Source organism: Pholcus phalangioides, unplaced genomic scaffold (genome assembly GCF_987345545.1).
Source record: "Pholcus phalangioides strain wild (caught in Gottingen) unplaced genomic scaffold, Ppha-v1.0 ptg000008l_1, whole genome shotgun sequence".
Lineage (NCBI taxonomy): Eukaryota > Metazoa > Arthropoda > Arachnida > Araneae > Pholcidae > Pholcus > Pholcus phalangioides.
In genome coordinates, this window is record NW_028301601.1 from 33,595,169 (window position 1) to 33,613,527 (window position 18,359).

An 18,359-nucleotide genomic window follows, 5' to 3' on the forward strand; every position below is an offset into this window, starting at 1 on the left:
TGAGGTTTTTTAATTAAACGTCGTGGAAAACATGCATGTTAAATGCAATTCTTTTCGGCAAGACTGGTTGTTTTTCAGAAACATTGGCTCCATTTCACTGCTATATAATGTATTTGTATGCATCCTAACTTACGCGAATTCGACTTACGCGCTTAGTGTCGATCCTACCTATCTGGTAACTCCAGGGTATTACTGTATATCACGCTGAAACTTTTCAAGAAGTTCCTTTTAGTATTTCATACTTTTTCGGGAAGCAACGGTACGTGATATGAACGGTTTTGACGTATAGTGCTATAAATATTGACATGGAACTCGGTGCATGACACTAAGATGTTTAACTCGCGGCACCAAAGACCTTTGATCCGTCAATACCGAAAAGATTTAGGTATGACACTTGTGAGTTTTATACACAACAGTGACGCATAATGGAAGATTTATAGACTTAAAAATATGTCGCATGTCATATACCATAAACTGAAACACGATTCATATACATCTCTCTAACATCTCTTATAAACCGAATATTTTTGTCACACCGGTTATGTTTTAAACCCATCATAGGTAGAATATACGACATTAGTCGATAGACACCCGTCTTCTCTGGGATATTACCGTGTTTTATACGTTTAATTTTTGGCGTAAAACATGGAAAAGAATGTACCGTTATTTTACGTTCTTTCAACAAAGCCAACTTCAATTTTCATTCTTTATTGAAATCAAGGATTAATATTATTTTTCCACCTTATAAATTACTGTTAATTTCAGCTATGATTGTAGAATGAATATTTATCTTCAAACATTTATCACATTTACGCTTTAAGTGGCATCGACGAGATATTTCGCAACCTTAAGGGTCTCTTATTTTAGCAGTCATAAGCCCAGATATTTCGTGAAGTAGGTTTGTCAACTTTCCCCCGTACTCCCTTACGCTGCACCTGCTAAAACTCTCCCGTTTTAAAGGGGTTTAATGATACCTATCATGCTGTGGAAAGGGTTAAATTCGTAGAATTGATTTTTTCCATAGCAAGTTCTAATGGTGCTTCATTACCTATGATTTGAGAAATTATTCGGAGATTCCAGCAATAACTAGCAACTTTTGTCACGTTTGGTATCATATTTGCAAATGATTTATTATGCCCCGTATTTTCTCGTATTAGGGGATCTAAATTTCTTGAATTTTTTACTTGAAGAAATATGGCCAGCCGAGGCATTACGAACACAAGGAAAGTATCATACGTTTTTAAGTAAATTTTTGCGTGTTTTTTTGTAAAATAAATTCATAACACGTCACGTTATGAACGCGGTTTCTTTTTTATCGCTGATTAGCATTTCCAATGCATGGGAATAACGTTAGTTGGTGTGTGAAAGAGAAACAAAAAACTTCTTTTAATAAAGTAAAAGTTTTATTACCGGTTGCCCATTAACCATGGACGGGATAGTGTTTGCGCACGGCAATTTGCCGTTAGGTCACTTACATCACCATGAGGAAACAGATGCGTAATTAGAAACCCTAAAGAAAGTATAGACTTCGTTATCAAAGACTTTTTCTTTCTTGCTTTTCTTTCGAAATTTTCTCTTCTCCTGAGTGCGTGTGTGTTTTCTATAGACAGAATTTAAGAAGAACTTTGAAACGCTTCTATACACACACACACAAGCGCACTTACGAACTCACTGACGTTTTTCAAATAAGAACCGATTTCCTAATTAAGATATGCAAATGCACTGAGAGAATCTCATTACTTCGCTCCTTTTTGGCCTCTCCGTGCAAATATATACACGCGGCCTGATTTTTCGGAAGTATTGTACGATTTTTGCCGTGGAAGTAAACTGTTTAAAGCAAAAAAAAAATAATAATAATAAAAAAAGTTATTTGGATGTGAATAGTTCGTAAGTAAGATTTAAATTAGATGTTTGCTATATCAGATAAGTATTGGTTTATTACGTGTTTTTAAGAAGTGGGAAACGCGAAGCATTAAATAGAATGTACTATTCGTGGAATGTCTCATCAGCATTGCAGCCGTCGAAAACATTTCCAACTAGATTCTTTTTACAACAACTAGAAAGCAAAATCAAACAACCAGACTTAATTTTGACCCGCTTCCCCCCCCCCTTTGTCAGCAAAATTTCGTCATCAGCTCTGCCGCTCTGAATCCTAACTCATATTTTCATAAAGGGTGGTTGCTGACGTAAGCATTATCATCAAACCCCCCCTCCCCCCTTGTCATGAAAAGTCAGCAAATCAGAAACCCCCTACCCCCCGCCCCCATCGATGATGACGTAATACTTGAACGGCCCCTAAGACCTTGCTAATGCAAATTGCACATTTAAGAGGAAAACGCCGCCCAACACAGTGCCGCCGACGCCCTAGTGGTGGCGGGCCAGGTTCAAATGTCATTGATGGCGTTCGAACCTGCATCTTCATGACAAGCGTCTAGCACCATGCCAACACCACCGCAAAGCAGTCACTGCAAAGAGGCTAGATTCTTCCGTAGAACGACCAAGTTGACAACGCTGTGTTCCATAGGAAGTACGAAAAATACATAAATCTCAGGCTTGATTATGAAACTGAATTTTAAAACAACCAGATGATTTGGGGGAAGTGAATAAATGCAATTGTGATCAGGCACCTAAGCAGAAAAAGGAAAATTAGTAAAACCCTCGACTCTCTTTTACCAGGAGAAAAATCATCCCGTAACATATGAAGGAAACTTCACAAATATATGTACAGGGTGATCAGCGAATAAGCCCTTATTTCAAAATTAAATGTCTCTACAACAAAGATCAATAGAATTATGCGGTAAACGGTACGTTTATTAGTAAAACTTTAAGAATGTTGTACAGAAATCTCGAACATTTAGTTTATTTTTAATTTTTTAAAATTTAAAAAAAAAAAAAGTGGATAGTTTGGGGTTCCGAAAATCCTCATTTGTGTGAAGAGAAACCACTGCATTCGCCTAAAGTTACTGCATGGGCTGCGGTATGCGCCAGAGGCATTATCGGCCACTTCTTCGTGCGAGAAACGATTACTACTGAACGTTACGTTACAATTTTGGAACAATTTGTCAGCGCACATGGCGCATACCGCAGCCCATGCAATAACTTTAGGTGAATGCAGTGGTTTCTCTTCACACAAATGAGGGTTTTCGGAACCCCAAAATCTCCAGTTTTTTTTGTTTTTTTTTCATTTTAAAAAATTAAAAAAAAACTAAATTTTCGAAATTTCTGTGCAACATTCTCAAAGTTTTGCTAATAAACGTACCGTTTACCGCATAATTCTATTGATCTTTGTTGTAGAGATATTTAATTTTGAAATAAGGGCTTATTCGCTGATCACCCTGTATAAAGATGTAGAAGAATAATTTTCCAAGATGATTTTTCCAAGTTTTACGACAATAATTTTTTCTGATTTCATAATTTTATCACAATAATAAAGCAGCTTAAAAATCATTATTTCGGTGAGTTTTTTCCTCCAATTATAAGCTCACAATATTCAACAATTTCTTCCTCATTGCTGATAATTTTTTCATATTTTATTTCAGTTGTAACACCCTTTCATTTTTCCCGAGAAGCGATCAAAAACGAACTGGAATCAGCGATTCCAATTGCTTTTTTATCATGTTTGTCGTAATTTTCACAATCTTTTGAAACACCCTGTGTATATATACATCGCTGGCATGATATACAATGCTGCATCCAGTTGGTATTTTTTTTTCATTTTTTTTTTAAATATCTTCTTTTTATTTGGATGTATCATAGATCCGCCTCATATAATAGTTCAGCCAGCCGGTGGTGTGATCGTGAACGAATCGGACAGTGCCCTCATATATTGCACCTACGAAGCAAATCCTTTCAATATATCAAACGTCGAGTGGTACCATGAAGGCGAGCAGTTGCAAGTTCCTCGGAGAGGGAAGTATGAATCCAGTACGCAAGGATACCCGACGTTAACCGTTCGGAATGTCAGGAAGGATGACAGAGGACTCTATTCTTGCTCTTTGGAGAATGCCGTCGGTGAAGGGAATTCTTCCAACGAAGTGGAATTGAATGTTCTGTGTAAGTCGGATTTTCATATTTGTATTTATGTCGAACATTTCCCATGCACACATTTTGTGGGGTTCGAAAAACTCAATACCATGTAAATAATGTTTTTTTTTTTGAAATTTTATCTAAATGTACACATGACTCGCGGCATTTTAGGCTCTCTACGTCAGGGTTCCCGATTTATTATTATTATTTTTACTTATTTGTCCTGTACAGTCTCGCATGTTTGTGTACACAGGGTGTCCAGGAAGTACTAATGGGGCCTTAATCTTATCAACGATCCGTCGTATAGGCGTGTTTCTAATTTAAAAAAAAAATGCTCAAAAGGTGTTCTTAAGTTACCCTGTGTCAGTTTCGAGAGTGGAATAGAGCGTTTCACAAAGTTGAAAAAAAAATCTAAATTTTTATATGGTCCCTTTGTCCTCTAACTTCCAATTAGAAAGTTATTTCCCTGTATCTCCTGAAACTAACAGAAAAAAATCCCATGTTTCTACGTGCAATATTCGCTAAGATATTTGAATTCGAAAATCGAATAAAAGTTATGAAAGAACAGCAAAAATTAACGAAAAACGCCACTTTTCCTCGTTTATGCTGTCCTTTCCGAACTTTCTCCGATTTTTAATTTGGATATCTCAGCGAATATTGCACCTAGAAACTTGGATTTTTTTGTTGGCCTTAGGGGAGACAGAGTAACAACTTTCTAATTAAAAGTTAGAGGACGTGGGAAATGTATGAAAATTCCGTTTTTTTTTAATTATGTTACACGCTGTATTTTCACCCTCAAAACTGGTACAGAATAATATTTGAATGACTTTGAGCACTTTTTTTTTTAATTAAAACTATACCTCTACTGCTAACGAGTGATGATATAAAGGCCGAATTCAGATTTACAGGACACCCTGTACATAAATTTTCCCAACGTTACATATTTGTCAAGAACATTCATTTGCTCTTTCAATTTTTTTCTCCCGTGAAATACCTTTTAAATCCCTGCATATTAGCTATAAGACCGTATTTCTCGCCAAGTTTATTTACAAGCAATGAGTGGTCAGAAAATTTCTGCTGGCGAGATTTGATAATGTCCCGTATTTTAATACCAATTTTCGGAATTTTAGCATTAGTATTTTCGTTTATAAATTTGATCACCTTAGTCATAATTAAATAACATTATGCATGATATCTGATCGAATCTGATTATATTTTTCGTTAACAAAAGGTCTTGGAAACAATTTTGGCTATAAGACAAAATTTCACAGAACCTTCCATGTCGTTATAACTAAATTTTGTTGTAGCATTTATAGTTCTCATTTGCTTTCTGACTTTTCCGCACGTATTATCAGGTAAATAATTTATCCAACTAGGAAGTGCTCGTTTTTCGCATGAGTGAGGACAGAATTCGTTAGTTAATTGTAGTATTAAAAGTTGTAGATGTGTTACGGTGAATATGATAAATCGGTGAATATGAATAATAACCGGTTATTATGCTTACTTATAAGTCATCTTGGAATGTTTGACAGATTTATTACTTTCACTGGTGGATATGCATAATACTCAAGCGCAGTTGGTAAATTGCATAAATACTGAAAACACAATCATTTTACCGGCGATTATGCATAGTAACCAAGTGTCGTTCGGAAATTTGATGGATTCTCGGAATGTATCGCCTTTATCTGTGATTATGCATAATACCCTAGTGTAATTGGTGAATTAGATAAACATGAAAAAAAAAATCCCAAATGAGTGTAGTATAAGTGATGAATGTAATCGGACCCCGAAATAATGGTAGCAAATTTTACGATACGTGTATGAATTAGCATGTTAAGCATATCAGCATATCATAAAGTACGAAATATGTTTAACAACGACGCGACACATGGGAATTATACATAATCGCCAGTAAAAGTAATAATTTTTTAGTATTTATTAAATTTACCAACAACGCTGGGTTTGTACGCATAATCACCAGTAATCTAAGGAAATTTATAAAATTTACCAATGGCGCTTGAGTATTACGCATAATTGCAGTCAAAAGTAATCAATTTGGAGAAATTTATTAAACTCACCTGAAATGCTCAGCAACTATGCATAACAACCGTATTTATCACATTTACCGTAATAGATATAAGCTGAAGTCGTAGTTAACAAATTTTCTACACCCGAGACACCCTTGCCATTTGTCCCACTACCTGAGGTACTCTAATAAAAAAATTGTAACCCTATTACTCGTATAAGTCGTATAAACTCCTGTTGTATATAAGCAATTTTATTTGGCACATAAATTCAGGATCAATATCCTTGGCTCTAAGTGACGTCTTTGATGAACTTTGTCAAAATCTCCTGAAGCCGCAATGCAGTTCTTGCAAATCCCTTAACTATTTCTTGTGAAATCCTTGTACTAACAAAAAAAGTACAAAAACCCATTGTTACCACGATCCCCTAAAGTTCTAAACAGATATCATACCGGAATGTATACGCGAATTTTCAAAAATTCATACACGGTTCACAGGTTGGTTCAAAAATAGATATGCAACTATAAATTAATACGTATATGTTGCAATTTTCTTGCAATTTAATTTTCGTTTTTCCATATTACATAGGAACACCCACGCTTTTTTTCGCATGGGAAGTACATTTATTTTATGGGCGTAAAAGTTATACGCGATATTGGATAGAAATTTCCTGGGAAAAGAAATTTTATTTTTAAAAGGAAATAATAATAATCATTCCGCGAAGAACTATTTTCCTTCATATTTCTAGAAAATAATAATAATAAAATTTTTTCCTTCCTAAAAATTGTCGGGAAAAATGCATTTTTTTTTTCTTTTCTCTTTGATTCCCGTTTCTCCAAGGCTCACCTGAATCCTTATTTTCATAAGAGGAAGTGAAAATTTTAGGAGAATAAGCTCCTGCGCGTTGGATGAAAAGAAAATATTCGAAAAATATCATTTTTTCTCATTCAACGTTCTTTCTTTCTTTCTTTTTTTTCTTTCTTCTTTTCGTTAATATTTCTTGTTATTTGCATAAATTGCGTTTCCCAGTAAAGATTGCAAACATCTAGCCTCATTTCTCGGGAAGTACTTTTAAGTAATGTTTTTTTCCCCTTGCCTCGCTCAGATGGGGGAACAAAATAATAATAGTAAAAAAATAACAAATTACGCAGTTCACCTTAGTTATCTTCAAAGAAAATTTTTCTGATTATAATTTTATCATTGACGTTCTTGGGGAAATATTCACGAAATATATACATATTCATCTATTCGCGTCGTGGTTTTTAAATCACCGGAAAAACTTTCGATATAGGCCTAGAACTTTATTTCGATCGAATTACCAATTAGTCTGCTAAAAACTTTTTTTGGGTTGAATTTTTCCTTATTATGTTATGCAATTTGGAAACAAAAAAAAGACACCATCATGGAAACACGAGATGATGTTTTTTCTGACTTCAGATATGATTATGTAAAATGAAGTATGTAATAGCTTAAAATAAGTTGAGAGAAAAAATCATTATGCATATAAATTCAACGTATGTAATATAATTACACCATGGAGAAATAGAAAGTGAAAATACTTGATCTCTCGTGAAAATATTATTAAATGATTTTTTTTTCGCTGTAATTTTGAATACCAATTGTAAAAAGACGGCAAAGTGATGAAATATTTTTTTTTATTTTGCCTCAGAATAGAAAGAGGGATCATTTTTTGGATGCTCTGTACTCTTTTGTTGATTTCTAGAAAGTTGTTTTTAAATTCATTATTACGTGTATTTCATTTCGTAATATCGATTTCAATTTCCGTACATGAAAATATTACATTGCATTATAGAACATGTATGATTAATGATACAGGTGAGAGCATTGAACAATATAACAGAAAAACTGTACATGCACAGTCGAACCACGAAGAAAAGGGCATATAAATTCCCTGACGAGCTCCGTGGCCGATTAGAAGATTTGGCAAAAACAATCAGTAAAACAAAATAAAAAAGTCGGAAAAAAATAACATAGACTTATGCTATTAGAATGAGGAAGGAGAATGAAATATACTGTACGTCTGACGGCTGTTGTGTTAAATAGATTTTTAGACGGGTCTTAAACATGCGTAGGCTATTGATATTTCATAAAGCGGCATGTAGCATATTCCAGCATCGTGGGCCAGTAGTACTTACATTTTTGATAAACATATCAGTGCGAGCAGCAGCGGGGTAAAGAACATTATGACTACGGGTATTATATTCATGGTTAATCGAAGTCAGTTGTATAATATCCGAGAACATGAGTAAACTTTTTTAAGGATTAGAAAAGCTTTCGTTACAACAAAATTTTCGCTATAACGGTGCTATAACGCTTATGGGAAGCGGGGTGTTGTCCAGTCCTTCAATGTTCAATATAACGGTATTCGTTTAAACGGTATTTGACTACTATTTTATTTATGTCAGAAAAATGTTTAAATACAAAAAAAATAAAACTTCAAAAGTTTTTTTTCGAAAACCTTCGAGTAAAATATTCTGAGAAATAGCAAATCTATATAATTATGTCAAAGATTTATATCATTATTTTTATTATTATAATCAAATTAACTAACATTTATTTTTAAGCACCCATATACCATTTAAAATAAAATCACATTTTATTTTTTTCATTTATGTTTATTTAATTTTCCTAATCTATAATAGAATTATTAGTTTATCTCATAATAAAATCTGAATTAATTTTTCAAATAAATTTCAGTTTCAAAAATTTCATTTCTCTTATCCATCTCATATCTTTCATTTTTATTTAGATTAACTTCTTTTTTAACAATGTATACTATTTTATTAACATTAATAATAATTACTAAACATCTAATTTACTTGCTAAACTTATATTTATTTATTTAATAAAATTCTTATTTATTTCCTAAAAAAAATCGTATTTATTTCCTAAAAAAATTTCTCATTAATTTAATGAATTTCTTTTTTGTTCGCTAAATTTGCTGGATTTTGTTGGATTGACCATTCGAAGCTTTTATTATAACAGCAAACAATATATCCACCAACGCCAAGAGCCCTTAAGTTCCCTTTCGGTTCACCTGAAATTGTGAACACAAAAGACTCGTAAATAGAAGTCACTTCATCCGGTCCATATTCACAAAAACATTATGTTAAATACAAATACGGTCACAACAGGATAAATGGCCAACGAGGTGGCTGAAAAGAGATGTCCACTAAAATATGGATGTCAAATATATTGTCAACAGCTACACTAAAAACCACTCTAACATCTGAATAATACCACTTTTATTGAATATTAAATTATCCTCTTCCTTCCACGAACGAAAAATCTGTAAATTCCATAGAATATGTGGAGTCTCATTGTGCATTCATTCATTCACCATGTGCTTTTCGTTTCGCAAATCCAAAGCTGGAATTTATACCTCGAGCATTTCTGGTAAAAGGCTGTTCACGCTCGGTTTAACTTACAAAAATTTTTACCTGTAAATTTTCCCTATTCCCTGAATTGTGATTTTGAATAGAAGGTGGGTTAGAAAGTCGAAAAGCACATACACACACATTCATATATACGTATAACACAAACGCCTTTGCCGCTCACTCGAGCCTAAACCATTTGCCTTTTCCAGCTGTTTGGCAACTAAACCGCGGTGCTTCATTTCCCGATTTCCACGCTCCAGATGATTTCAATCAGCCCATACGTACGTACATACCAGACATTCCAACGCATCTCTCCTCCCACTGTAACTTCATTTTCACAGATGGCATCAAAAGGAGTTTTGAAAATGAGTTGGGCCCAATATTTTCCTTCTCGACGATTCAACGTTTTTTTTTTTTTTTCTTTTTTTGCGAGAGTATTCACGAGGGTATTCCACAGTACAGGAAGGAACGCATTTCGATTCAGTCTAATTGTTCGGTAACAGTGAGTTACTTCGTTTCCCACGGAGCATCTTACGAGTTAAATGTCTGAGTGAAACGGAGGTGCCAGAACGGTTGAAATAAGAACGATTACTTGTTAAATTTACCTGAAAATTTCAGGAAAATATTTGACTTTCCAACATATTTCTGGAATGTTTCTCACTCAAACGAAAACGAGATAATATATTTTCCGCATTACAGACAAAATCATTTCTAGATCCCAATTATTTAACATATCCCCCCCAAGGGTAGGGCTGACAGGTATCCAACCTGAGATAATTCTTATCATATTTTTGTTCACTCCTCACTCGCAATAAAATACACAATACTTATCGTACCGAAGTTCTTACATTCAAGAAAACACAATTTTGGAGGCATGTAGACCTCAAACTCATGAACAGCATACGTTAATTATGAATTATACAGTTGATGACCAGAAATGGTAAACACAGTAAGTACCATATTTTTCCCACGTTAAAACATAGTAAATACCAAGGTTGTCAACCTGAGAAACTATGTGTGTCCAACTAACTCTAAGTAGGTGTGAAACGAGTCAGTAGATCTCACTTACATGTTGGTCTATGGTGCTTGAAACAAGTTTTTCAGTCTCATGTAAAATTTGAGAATTGGCTCTATTCCGCTCAAAATCACCTTCAATATATTTTTTGAATCCCTCAACAGTTTTTGTTCTTTCAAGAGCTGTATATTTTAGTATCGGCTATTTTAGCAACGGTAGGTATATATAATATCGGTGTAACTGTGATAAATCCAGTTATTATGCATTCTTAATGAGCATTTTGGTGAGTTTGATAAATTTCCCTACATTAATCACTTTTAGTGGTGATTATGCAAAATACCCAAGTATCGCGTCGTTTGTAAAAGTGATGAACCCTTCCATATGATATAGTATGCATAATCGTATGGAATGTATAGTATAGTCATACAGAAATTGTATCATCACAAGTACGATCGTGAAATTTGTTACCATAATATCGGGGATCCGACTATATTAATCTATTATACTAAACTCACTGGGATTTTTCTTTCATACTTGTCAAATTCACCAACTACTGTAGGGTAGTATGCATATTCGGCGGTAAAAGTAATTAACTCTAACCATTTACTAAGGCGATAACTAAATATGCATAATAACCGATTAATCACGTTTACCGTATCATACGTTATTAGACAATTTGGATACGTTTGCTTTCACACAAACATTATTAACTCACAATTTTAACACATATGTTATTAGGCAAATAGTTCACACATTTACAGTCAGAAATTGATGAATCCTTCACTGCCAATTTCCAATAATTCCTAAAATAAAAATTCAAGTACCTGTGATTTTCAATTCAAAATATAGACGACAGATAGCAGCGTCAGTAAAACATGGACGTTCATGATTTAGATAATTATAACACGTCGGGGCCACACTACGCTCAGATATTTTTTTGTTGGGAATAAGTACTTTTAATGACTGTTATGGCAGTACGAAGAATGAAAATTCAGAAGAGATGGCAACAACAGCATAAATTCGATAGTGCCTGATGATGCCAATGCTACTACCTCTCGATATAACGATGACCTCCAAAACGATATTTATTCCTCAGTTTGTAGAGTATCATTGTATCGAGGTTTTACTGTATAAACTATTCCTATTGTATGAATCTTAAGGATATAAAATGTGCTCTAAGCATTTTCTTATGCATGCGTGTCCACAGGATAAAAGAAAACGGCACTACATTATAATTGCATGGAAGATTTTATCCGGGATAGCTGCTAAGCTCACGTTGAACAAATAATTTTATCCCTGTGAAGTTTTCGCTTATTATTTATGCATTATTCATACGAAATACCCCCATGTATCAAAAGTTAGAATTGTATAAAAGTATTTTTATGTTTCCCCCCCCCCCACCTCGCCTATTATTTTTGTATCGAGTGACATCGCTCGAAGTTTTATATAAGTATATGTGTCAAGAAATATTCCTTTTGAGAGATATTTCCTTACGTCTTTCGTTGCCTATTTCCCGTCTCTCTCTTCTATGTATGTATCTATCTATTTTACAGTTCCGCCTGTCGTCCAAGCAATGATATCCCCCGAGGACGTTTCCGAAGGTGAGAGCATATCCTTGTTCTGCGACATCATCGAAGGGAATCCTCAGAACCTTCTAAGAGTTCGATGGTTCAAAGACGGCGAAATGATGCACGAAACCACGGAGAGGGAGATCGTGTGGATGGAGATCACCAGGAACACGTCCGGCCAATACTCCTGTCAGGGTGAAAACGCCGCGGGCTGGGGTCAGATGTCTGAAATCGAACACCTCACAGTCCACTGTAAGTGAAAACCGACGGAAAAGAAACTCGTTTCAAAATTGCTAGTTTAAAATAGTGGTTTATTTTATTTATTTTTTTCTCATGTTATAGTAGGAAATAGTACTCGAATCGTATACATGTATTTCTATATATTTCATGTTACAAAGTTCTTACATGTCATGCGACATTTACTTTTGCGTTATATACTCATAATATACCAGAAAAACGAAATAGAAGTACAGGGTGTGCTAGAAGTCCACGACAGTCTTGAAATTTTATTATAGGAAATCAACTCACATTGGCATAAAAAAAGTGCGGTTTGCATATTAAAATGCTTGTCATGTTATGAAGTTTTTGTTGTTGCTTTTTTTATCTTCCTGATCAGTTGAAAATACCGTCAATTCGCGATAAGTCGAGCTTCGATAAATCGAATATCTGGTGAAGTTTTCGCTCAATGTCAGAACTTTTTTTTCCCGTATTCTAGTGTTAGAATTCTCTTTTAACTCTCTCGTGAAGTTTTAAGGAATGAGAGAAATTTAAAAACAAATATTTAGTAATATCATTTTTTTCGGCAACACAATTTAGCATTTAACAAAAAAAATCAGCATTTACCAAAATAATTCAGCATTTAGCAATAAAATTCGGCATTCAGCAATAAAATTCGGCATTCAGCAACTGAATTCATCATTTAGCAATAAAATTCATCATTCAGCAACTGAATTCATCATTCAGCAACTGAATTCATCATTTAGCAATAAAATTCATCATTCAGCAACTGAATTTAGCATATAGCAACAGAATTTGGAAATAGACTTCAGCATTTAGCAATAAAATTCGTCATTTAGCAACATAATTTAACAATATAATTTATCATTTAACAGACTTCAGCATCTAGCAACAAAGTTTATCTATAGAATTCAGCAACATAATTAAGTATTTAGCAATAACCCCTCCCAGACTTACCTAGTACACCCATCAACCCATATCCAGGAGCAGAGAGATTTATGGTTTTGCCTCCTGGTTTGGTCTAATTATTTGAACTTGCATCCCTAAGTTATAGCACACTTATCTCCCCCCAACTCCCTCACTCCTACGTCTATGATGAGTGGGACCCTTTCTACTTATTGGAACAATTTTATACATATACTTATAGACAGCAAAAAATTTATAAACAAGGTCGATCTCCAAGCCCCTACATTTCAAAGAGCTTCCCTCCTGAGGAGGTTATATACAGGGTCATCTCAAGATAGTGGGGGCCCTCTCATCGTAATAATGTTACGGGGCCTTTTACTTAGCTGAATGGGAAATGCATACCAACTTACATATTTACTGCCAAGAATCATGGTACCACATCTCATCACGTAGGCAGTTCATGGACCATGATGTTACCGGATTCATTCACGGATGGTTCCTGATCTGCTAAGATGGCAGCGGTTCAATGGGAACTTTTGCTGAATTCTAACAAAGTCACATATCCTCCCACCATATTTCACTTTAAAAAACTTGATTTCTTCACTTTTTAATTTATTTTTCACAGTTCTCCATGACGCCTTAAGCAACCTGCCATGTCTCCCATTCCACCTACCGTGGATGATACTTCCTGTTATATGGCAATATATCCTCCTGTATGATACAATCCTACCGGTGGCTCATCTAGAATATCCCAGGACCGCAAAGTAGCCGTTTGTATGTACAAAGCATGTTCGTAATTGGACGTTCGTAAAATCTAGCTTCTACTGAATATAGTTAGTATTCGGTAGCAATATACCGGCGATATCGGTAGCAATTAGTAAAAATTGGCAGAATTTAAAAATAGGTTGTGTGTACTTAAATAATATGACTCGAATTACCTCGGCACTTGACAGGGCTGAAAGAAGATATTTGAAGTCACAACTTCATTCCCAACTTTTTCGACAAACGCATATGCACTTCTCAAAACGCAGCGGTGAACATCGATGAGTGGGGTCCCTAAGATTAGCAATTGAAACACTAAATGACTGCTCGATTATTTTAGCACATTTTTGACTGTGATTTACACAAAGTCGAGATGTTTTAACCTTTCATTCATTTCGACGATCATATAATTACATACATATTCAGTTTTACATATTTATTCAGTTTATTGAATAATATATTCTCTAATTTGAGTTCAAATTTTATTTAACGTACGCATTTAATGTAGCGTACATAGGCGGAGATAGACTTGGAAGTCTGGGGGGGGGGGGCACGACCATTATCGCTGGGGGGGGGGGGCAAGATGATGATGTAAATTCGTATATACATATATACATTAGATCAGTCGACTCCACCTTTGACGCTGGGGGGGGGGGGTGCAGTCCCCCCCCGTATCTCCGCTCATGGTAGCGTATATACCGAAGACATAAGTAATAATTAAAAAAGATTCAAAACTAGCCTGAATAGTCTCAATAGTGTCATATGCCATCCCTGCAAATGACAGATGGTACCCGTGGATAATTAAAAAAAAATACATAATAACAATTCGAATATCGTAATATTTACGAGGCTATTGGCAAACATAATTATCTTCCAATATCGGAAGGACCATGGGAGATCGTTCACTAACGTCTCAGCTCAATCTGATAACAACTCAAATTCCCGAAACTCTTGCTATAAAAGAAAGAACAAAAAAATTTAAAAAAAAGTAGAAAAGGATTCAAATTATTTAGAAATATTTAGTTGAAAACCATGTACAATGTATGCGAATTGATGTTCTAAAAAAATAAATCAAGAAGACGCATCTGGATAGAGTTTCAAGCGCTCGCATTTATATTGAGATTCCTGCAGCTCTGAGTAAAGATTGAATGAATTACATTTCTTCGCTCAAAATTTCTTTATTCAAAAAGGAATGTTCAATATTATTTTTCTTTGGAATACATCGAGTTAAGCGATCGTTTCAATTTATTTTTTAATTTATTCCTCCTTGAGTCATCGGTTGGAACGTCTCAATTTAATTGTCTGTAGAATTTGTATATACATGATATTTTTTTCATTGATAATTTGAAACCAATGAAATGACGTTTATCTCCAAGATAGAATCAAAATAGACCTTTTCTATTAAAATTCCAAAGCCTTCGAATCTCTCTCATCTCTTAAATGACAACGAAAAATCGCAGAATAAATAAGAAAAATAAATCAGCGTAGCAAATATCCTATCGAGAGAGAGAGAGAGAGAGAGAGAGGTGAAGAGATATTCTCTTGAGAAAAGAAAAATTCTTCTGTAATTTTATTACTCTGGTAAGAAAAAAAGGGAGCAAACACAGTCATATTGACTCTGAAACTTACGGTGAAGCTTTAATTAAAAACGATATGTTGTGGGCTGTTCAGTGTCAAAACCTCTCCCTCCCAATGTTATTTGCTGCGAAGCTTCTCTCGCCTTAGTTTTGTTGGAATCCAATTTTTTTTTTCTTTTATATATATAAGTATATATATATATATATATATATATATGCCGATGTGATAATTCTTGGAAACTGATACCACGTCTAATGGTACCGAATGTGAGAAGAAAGAAAAAGTTTGGGGTATGAAAAGAAATTTCTTATTATATAAGTGAGAATTTCAGTGGGCGTCATTTAAAACTTAGGACGTTTTTCTTATTTCTGTTAGATAAAATCTACATTCAGAATGAGTTCGAGAATTCAGGTGAATTATTAATTTTTCGATCAATTTCTAGAAATATTTACGAAGTATATATTCGTGGGGGGAAAATAAGTTCTTATAGCGAAAATGTAAAGACTGCTCCATTTTTCGCGGTTATGTTCCACACAGAGTTAGCGTTATGTTCTACAATACAGTTGTGGTGCGATTGTAGAATTCATCAATTCATTATTATTAATGGATGCCATTGGTATACTTGACATAAATAAATAGAAGTTTGTTATATTGGGGTCTGGTAGTCACAAAGTTGACAACTTGAAAGCTGAAAAAGTTGAAAAAATCCGTGAGATAACAGAATTTATTGAATGGGAGCTTTTATATCGTGGTTTGATCGTAAAATCAGTTGCATTGGAATTCATTATATCGGGGTACAATTGTAAAATTTGTTTTATAGGAGTGATTTAAGTCAAGGTCCGATTTCAGAATTTATGGAACAGAAGTTATTTCGGTTTTCGGTAAAATCCGTGATGGCAAATGTGATGAATTTGTAGACGATTTATGATATTCACTAACGTCACTTGGGAAATTTATCAAACTTACTAAAAATGGTCGGCGATTATGCATAACAACCAGATTTATCACATTTACGGTAGTGCATGCACCAGATTGTGCAGTAGCACGATCACTTGACTATCACAAGAAAATTATTATTATTTTTTAATTTAAATATTTTCATAATCTCATTACTATATCCCAATCAGAAATCAATCCCTTATGTTCAATTTCAGCATAATTCATTGCCACGTACATGAATCAATCATTTTGTGATAATGTTTTTAGTACATTAATCAAATTATAATATGATGTAAATATTTGGTCATCTATGAATTCGGTGATTTTTTTCTGAACTACTCAATGGAATCACTATGCTTTCTAATTACTATTTTTCCTTAACCGGAATACCAGCTTGAGAAAACGGCTTCCTTGCTTACACAAATAAATGTATGTAATAATACTATTTTTATTTGTTGTAATTATCTTATAAAACCAATAATCATTTACAGTTCTTCCGGGTCCCGCAACGCTGATAGAGCTGAATCCACCATCTGTCAAGGGTAAAACGACGTCATTCAGATGTATAGTTGAAGATCTCGGCCTTCCAGAAGCAGCGGCATACCGATGGGAAAAGGACGGTGAGCTGTTAGGAATGACGTCCACCGAAAACTACACCACTGAACCGCATCGTTTACACTCGAGAGGAAACTATTCATGCGCAGCTGTCAATGAAGTTGGCGTCGGAGGAAGAGGATTCTCTTATTTGGCTGTCAAAGGTAAATTTACGAAACGTAATAGAAAACTCTAACAAATTAACTTCATTGACTTGATATCTTATTGTTATCATCATTTTGAAGAATTCTGAAACATAATTTAACATGAAGCTCATCGGGTTACATAACAAAAGCTAATACGGCCGACGCCTGTCATAGTGACCATGCGTTATTGCGACCGTTCCATAATAACGACCAGTACGATAAGAACCGAATGTTTCCCATTCATCCCATGTTATTTTTCTACCAATATGACGACCCAAATAGGACATTTTCAATTCCAGGCATTGTCGAAATTCAACTATGCGTCGACGATTTTTGAAAATAAATGACCGAAATCGATGTTTTTTGCTTGTGTTTGACCTTTGCCTTTTACATTGAAGAACGTGGTACACATGCGCATGTGTGTAATTAATTACAGTCGATGCTCGTTACAACGACCCATGCCCCCCCCCCACCCATATTACATCATAAACGGATGTATCGTATGATCGTTATACCGAAAGGAAAACATAAATAATAGTCGTTATATGAATAAATGTAGGACCTATCCTATGCTATTCGTTGCAATTAAATGGTCGCCATAGCACAGGGCGTTTATAACGACCGTAAACTGTATTGAAATTGTACTGTTATTTTTTTACCAGATACAATTCCACTGCAATTAAAAAATAATATCAATAATTTTATACAAAAAGAATAATATAACTTTGATTCCTTACAAATATGATATTTTCTTAATGAGTTAATTTTTTTTCCGAACTTTCAATATAACGACCTCTGAATATAACGTGTGTTTTCCTTGGTAGGTTGGAGGTCTTTGTTTCGAACTCCGAGAAAAAAAAATTAATGTTGAAAATTAGATGATTTCTGAAAAACGAACTGAATTATCTCCTTTCTTCAATTCGTAGTGAATCGACTAAGTGCTTATCTATAATTACTAACATTCACATCCATTCACGTAACTTTACATGATTTTGAATGTTCATCTCACAAAAGAGAAATATCAATTTTTCTAAATTATTTCATCTCGAGTATTCACACGTTAACGAGATTTTTCTTCTGATACCCCCCAAAACTAGAAGAGATAAACACCCCTCTCGTAATGTAATGATAGAGATCACTATGCATGTACAAAGAGGAGTTTAAGC

General features: G+C 34.4%; 1 protein-coding gene across 2 annotated transcripts in view; it reads left to right on the forward strand.

Annotated features, from left to right (window-relative positions):
- Positions 1-18,359, forward strand: part of LOC149084197 (hemicentin-1-like) — a 425,960-nt gene that overhangs the window by 329,545 nt on the left and 78,056 nt on the right. For both annotated transcript variants that reach the window (XM_089234537.1, XM_089234538.1), the window contains exons 5-7: positions 3,757-4,053; positions 12,017-12,283; positions 16,945-17,211. In XM_089234537.1, the coding sequence (XP_089090663.1) occupies positions 3,757-4,053; positions 12,017-12,283; positions 16,945-17,211 (831 nt within the window). The remainder of the gene's footprint in view (positions 1-3,756; positions 4,054-12,016; positions 12,284-16,944; positions 17,212-18,359) is intronic.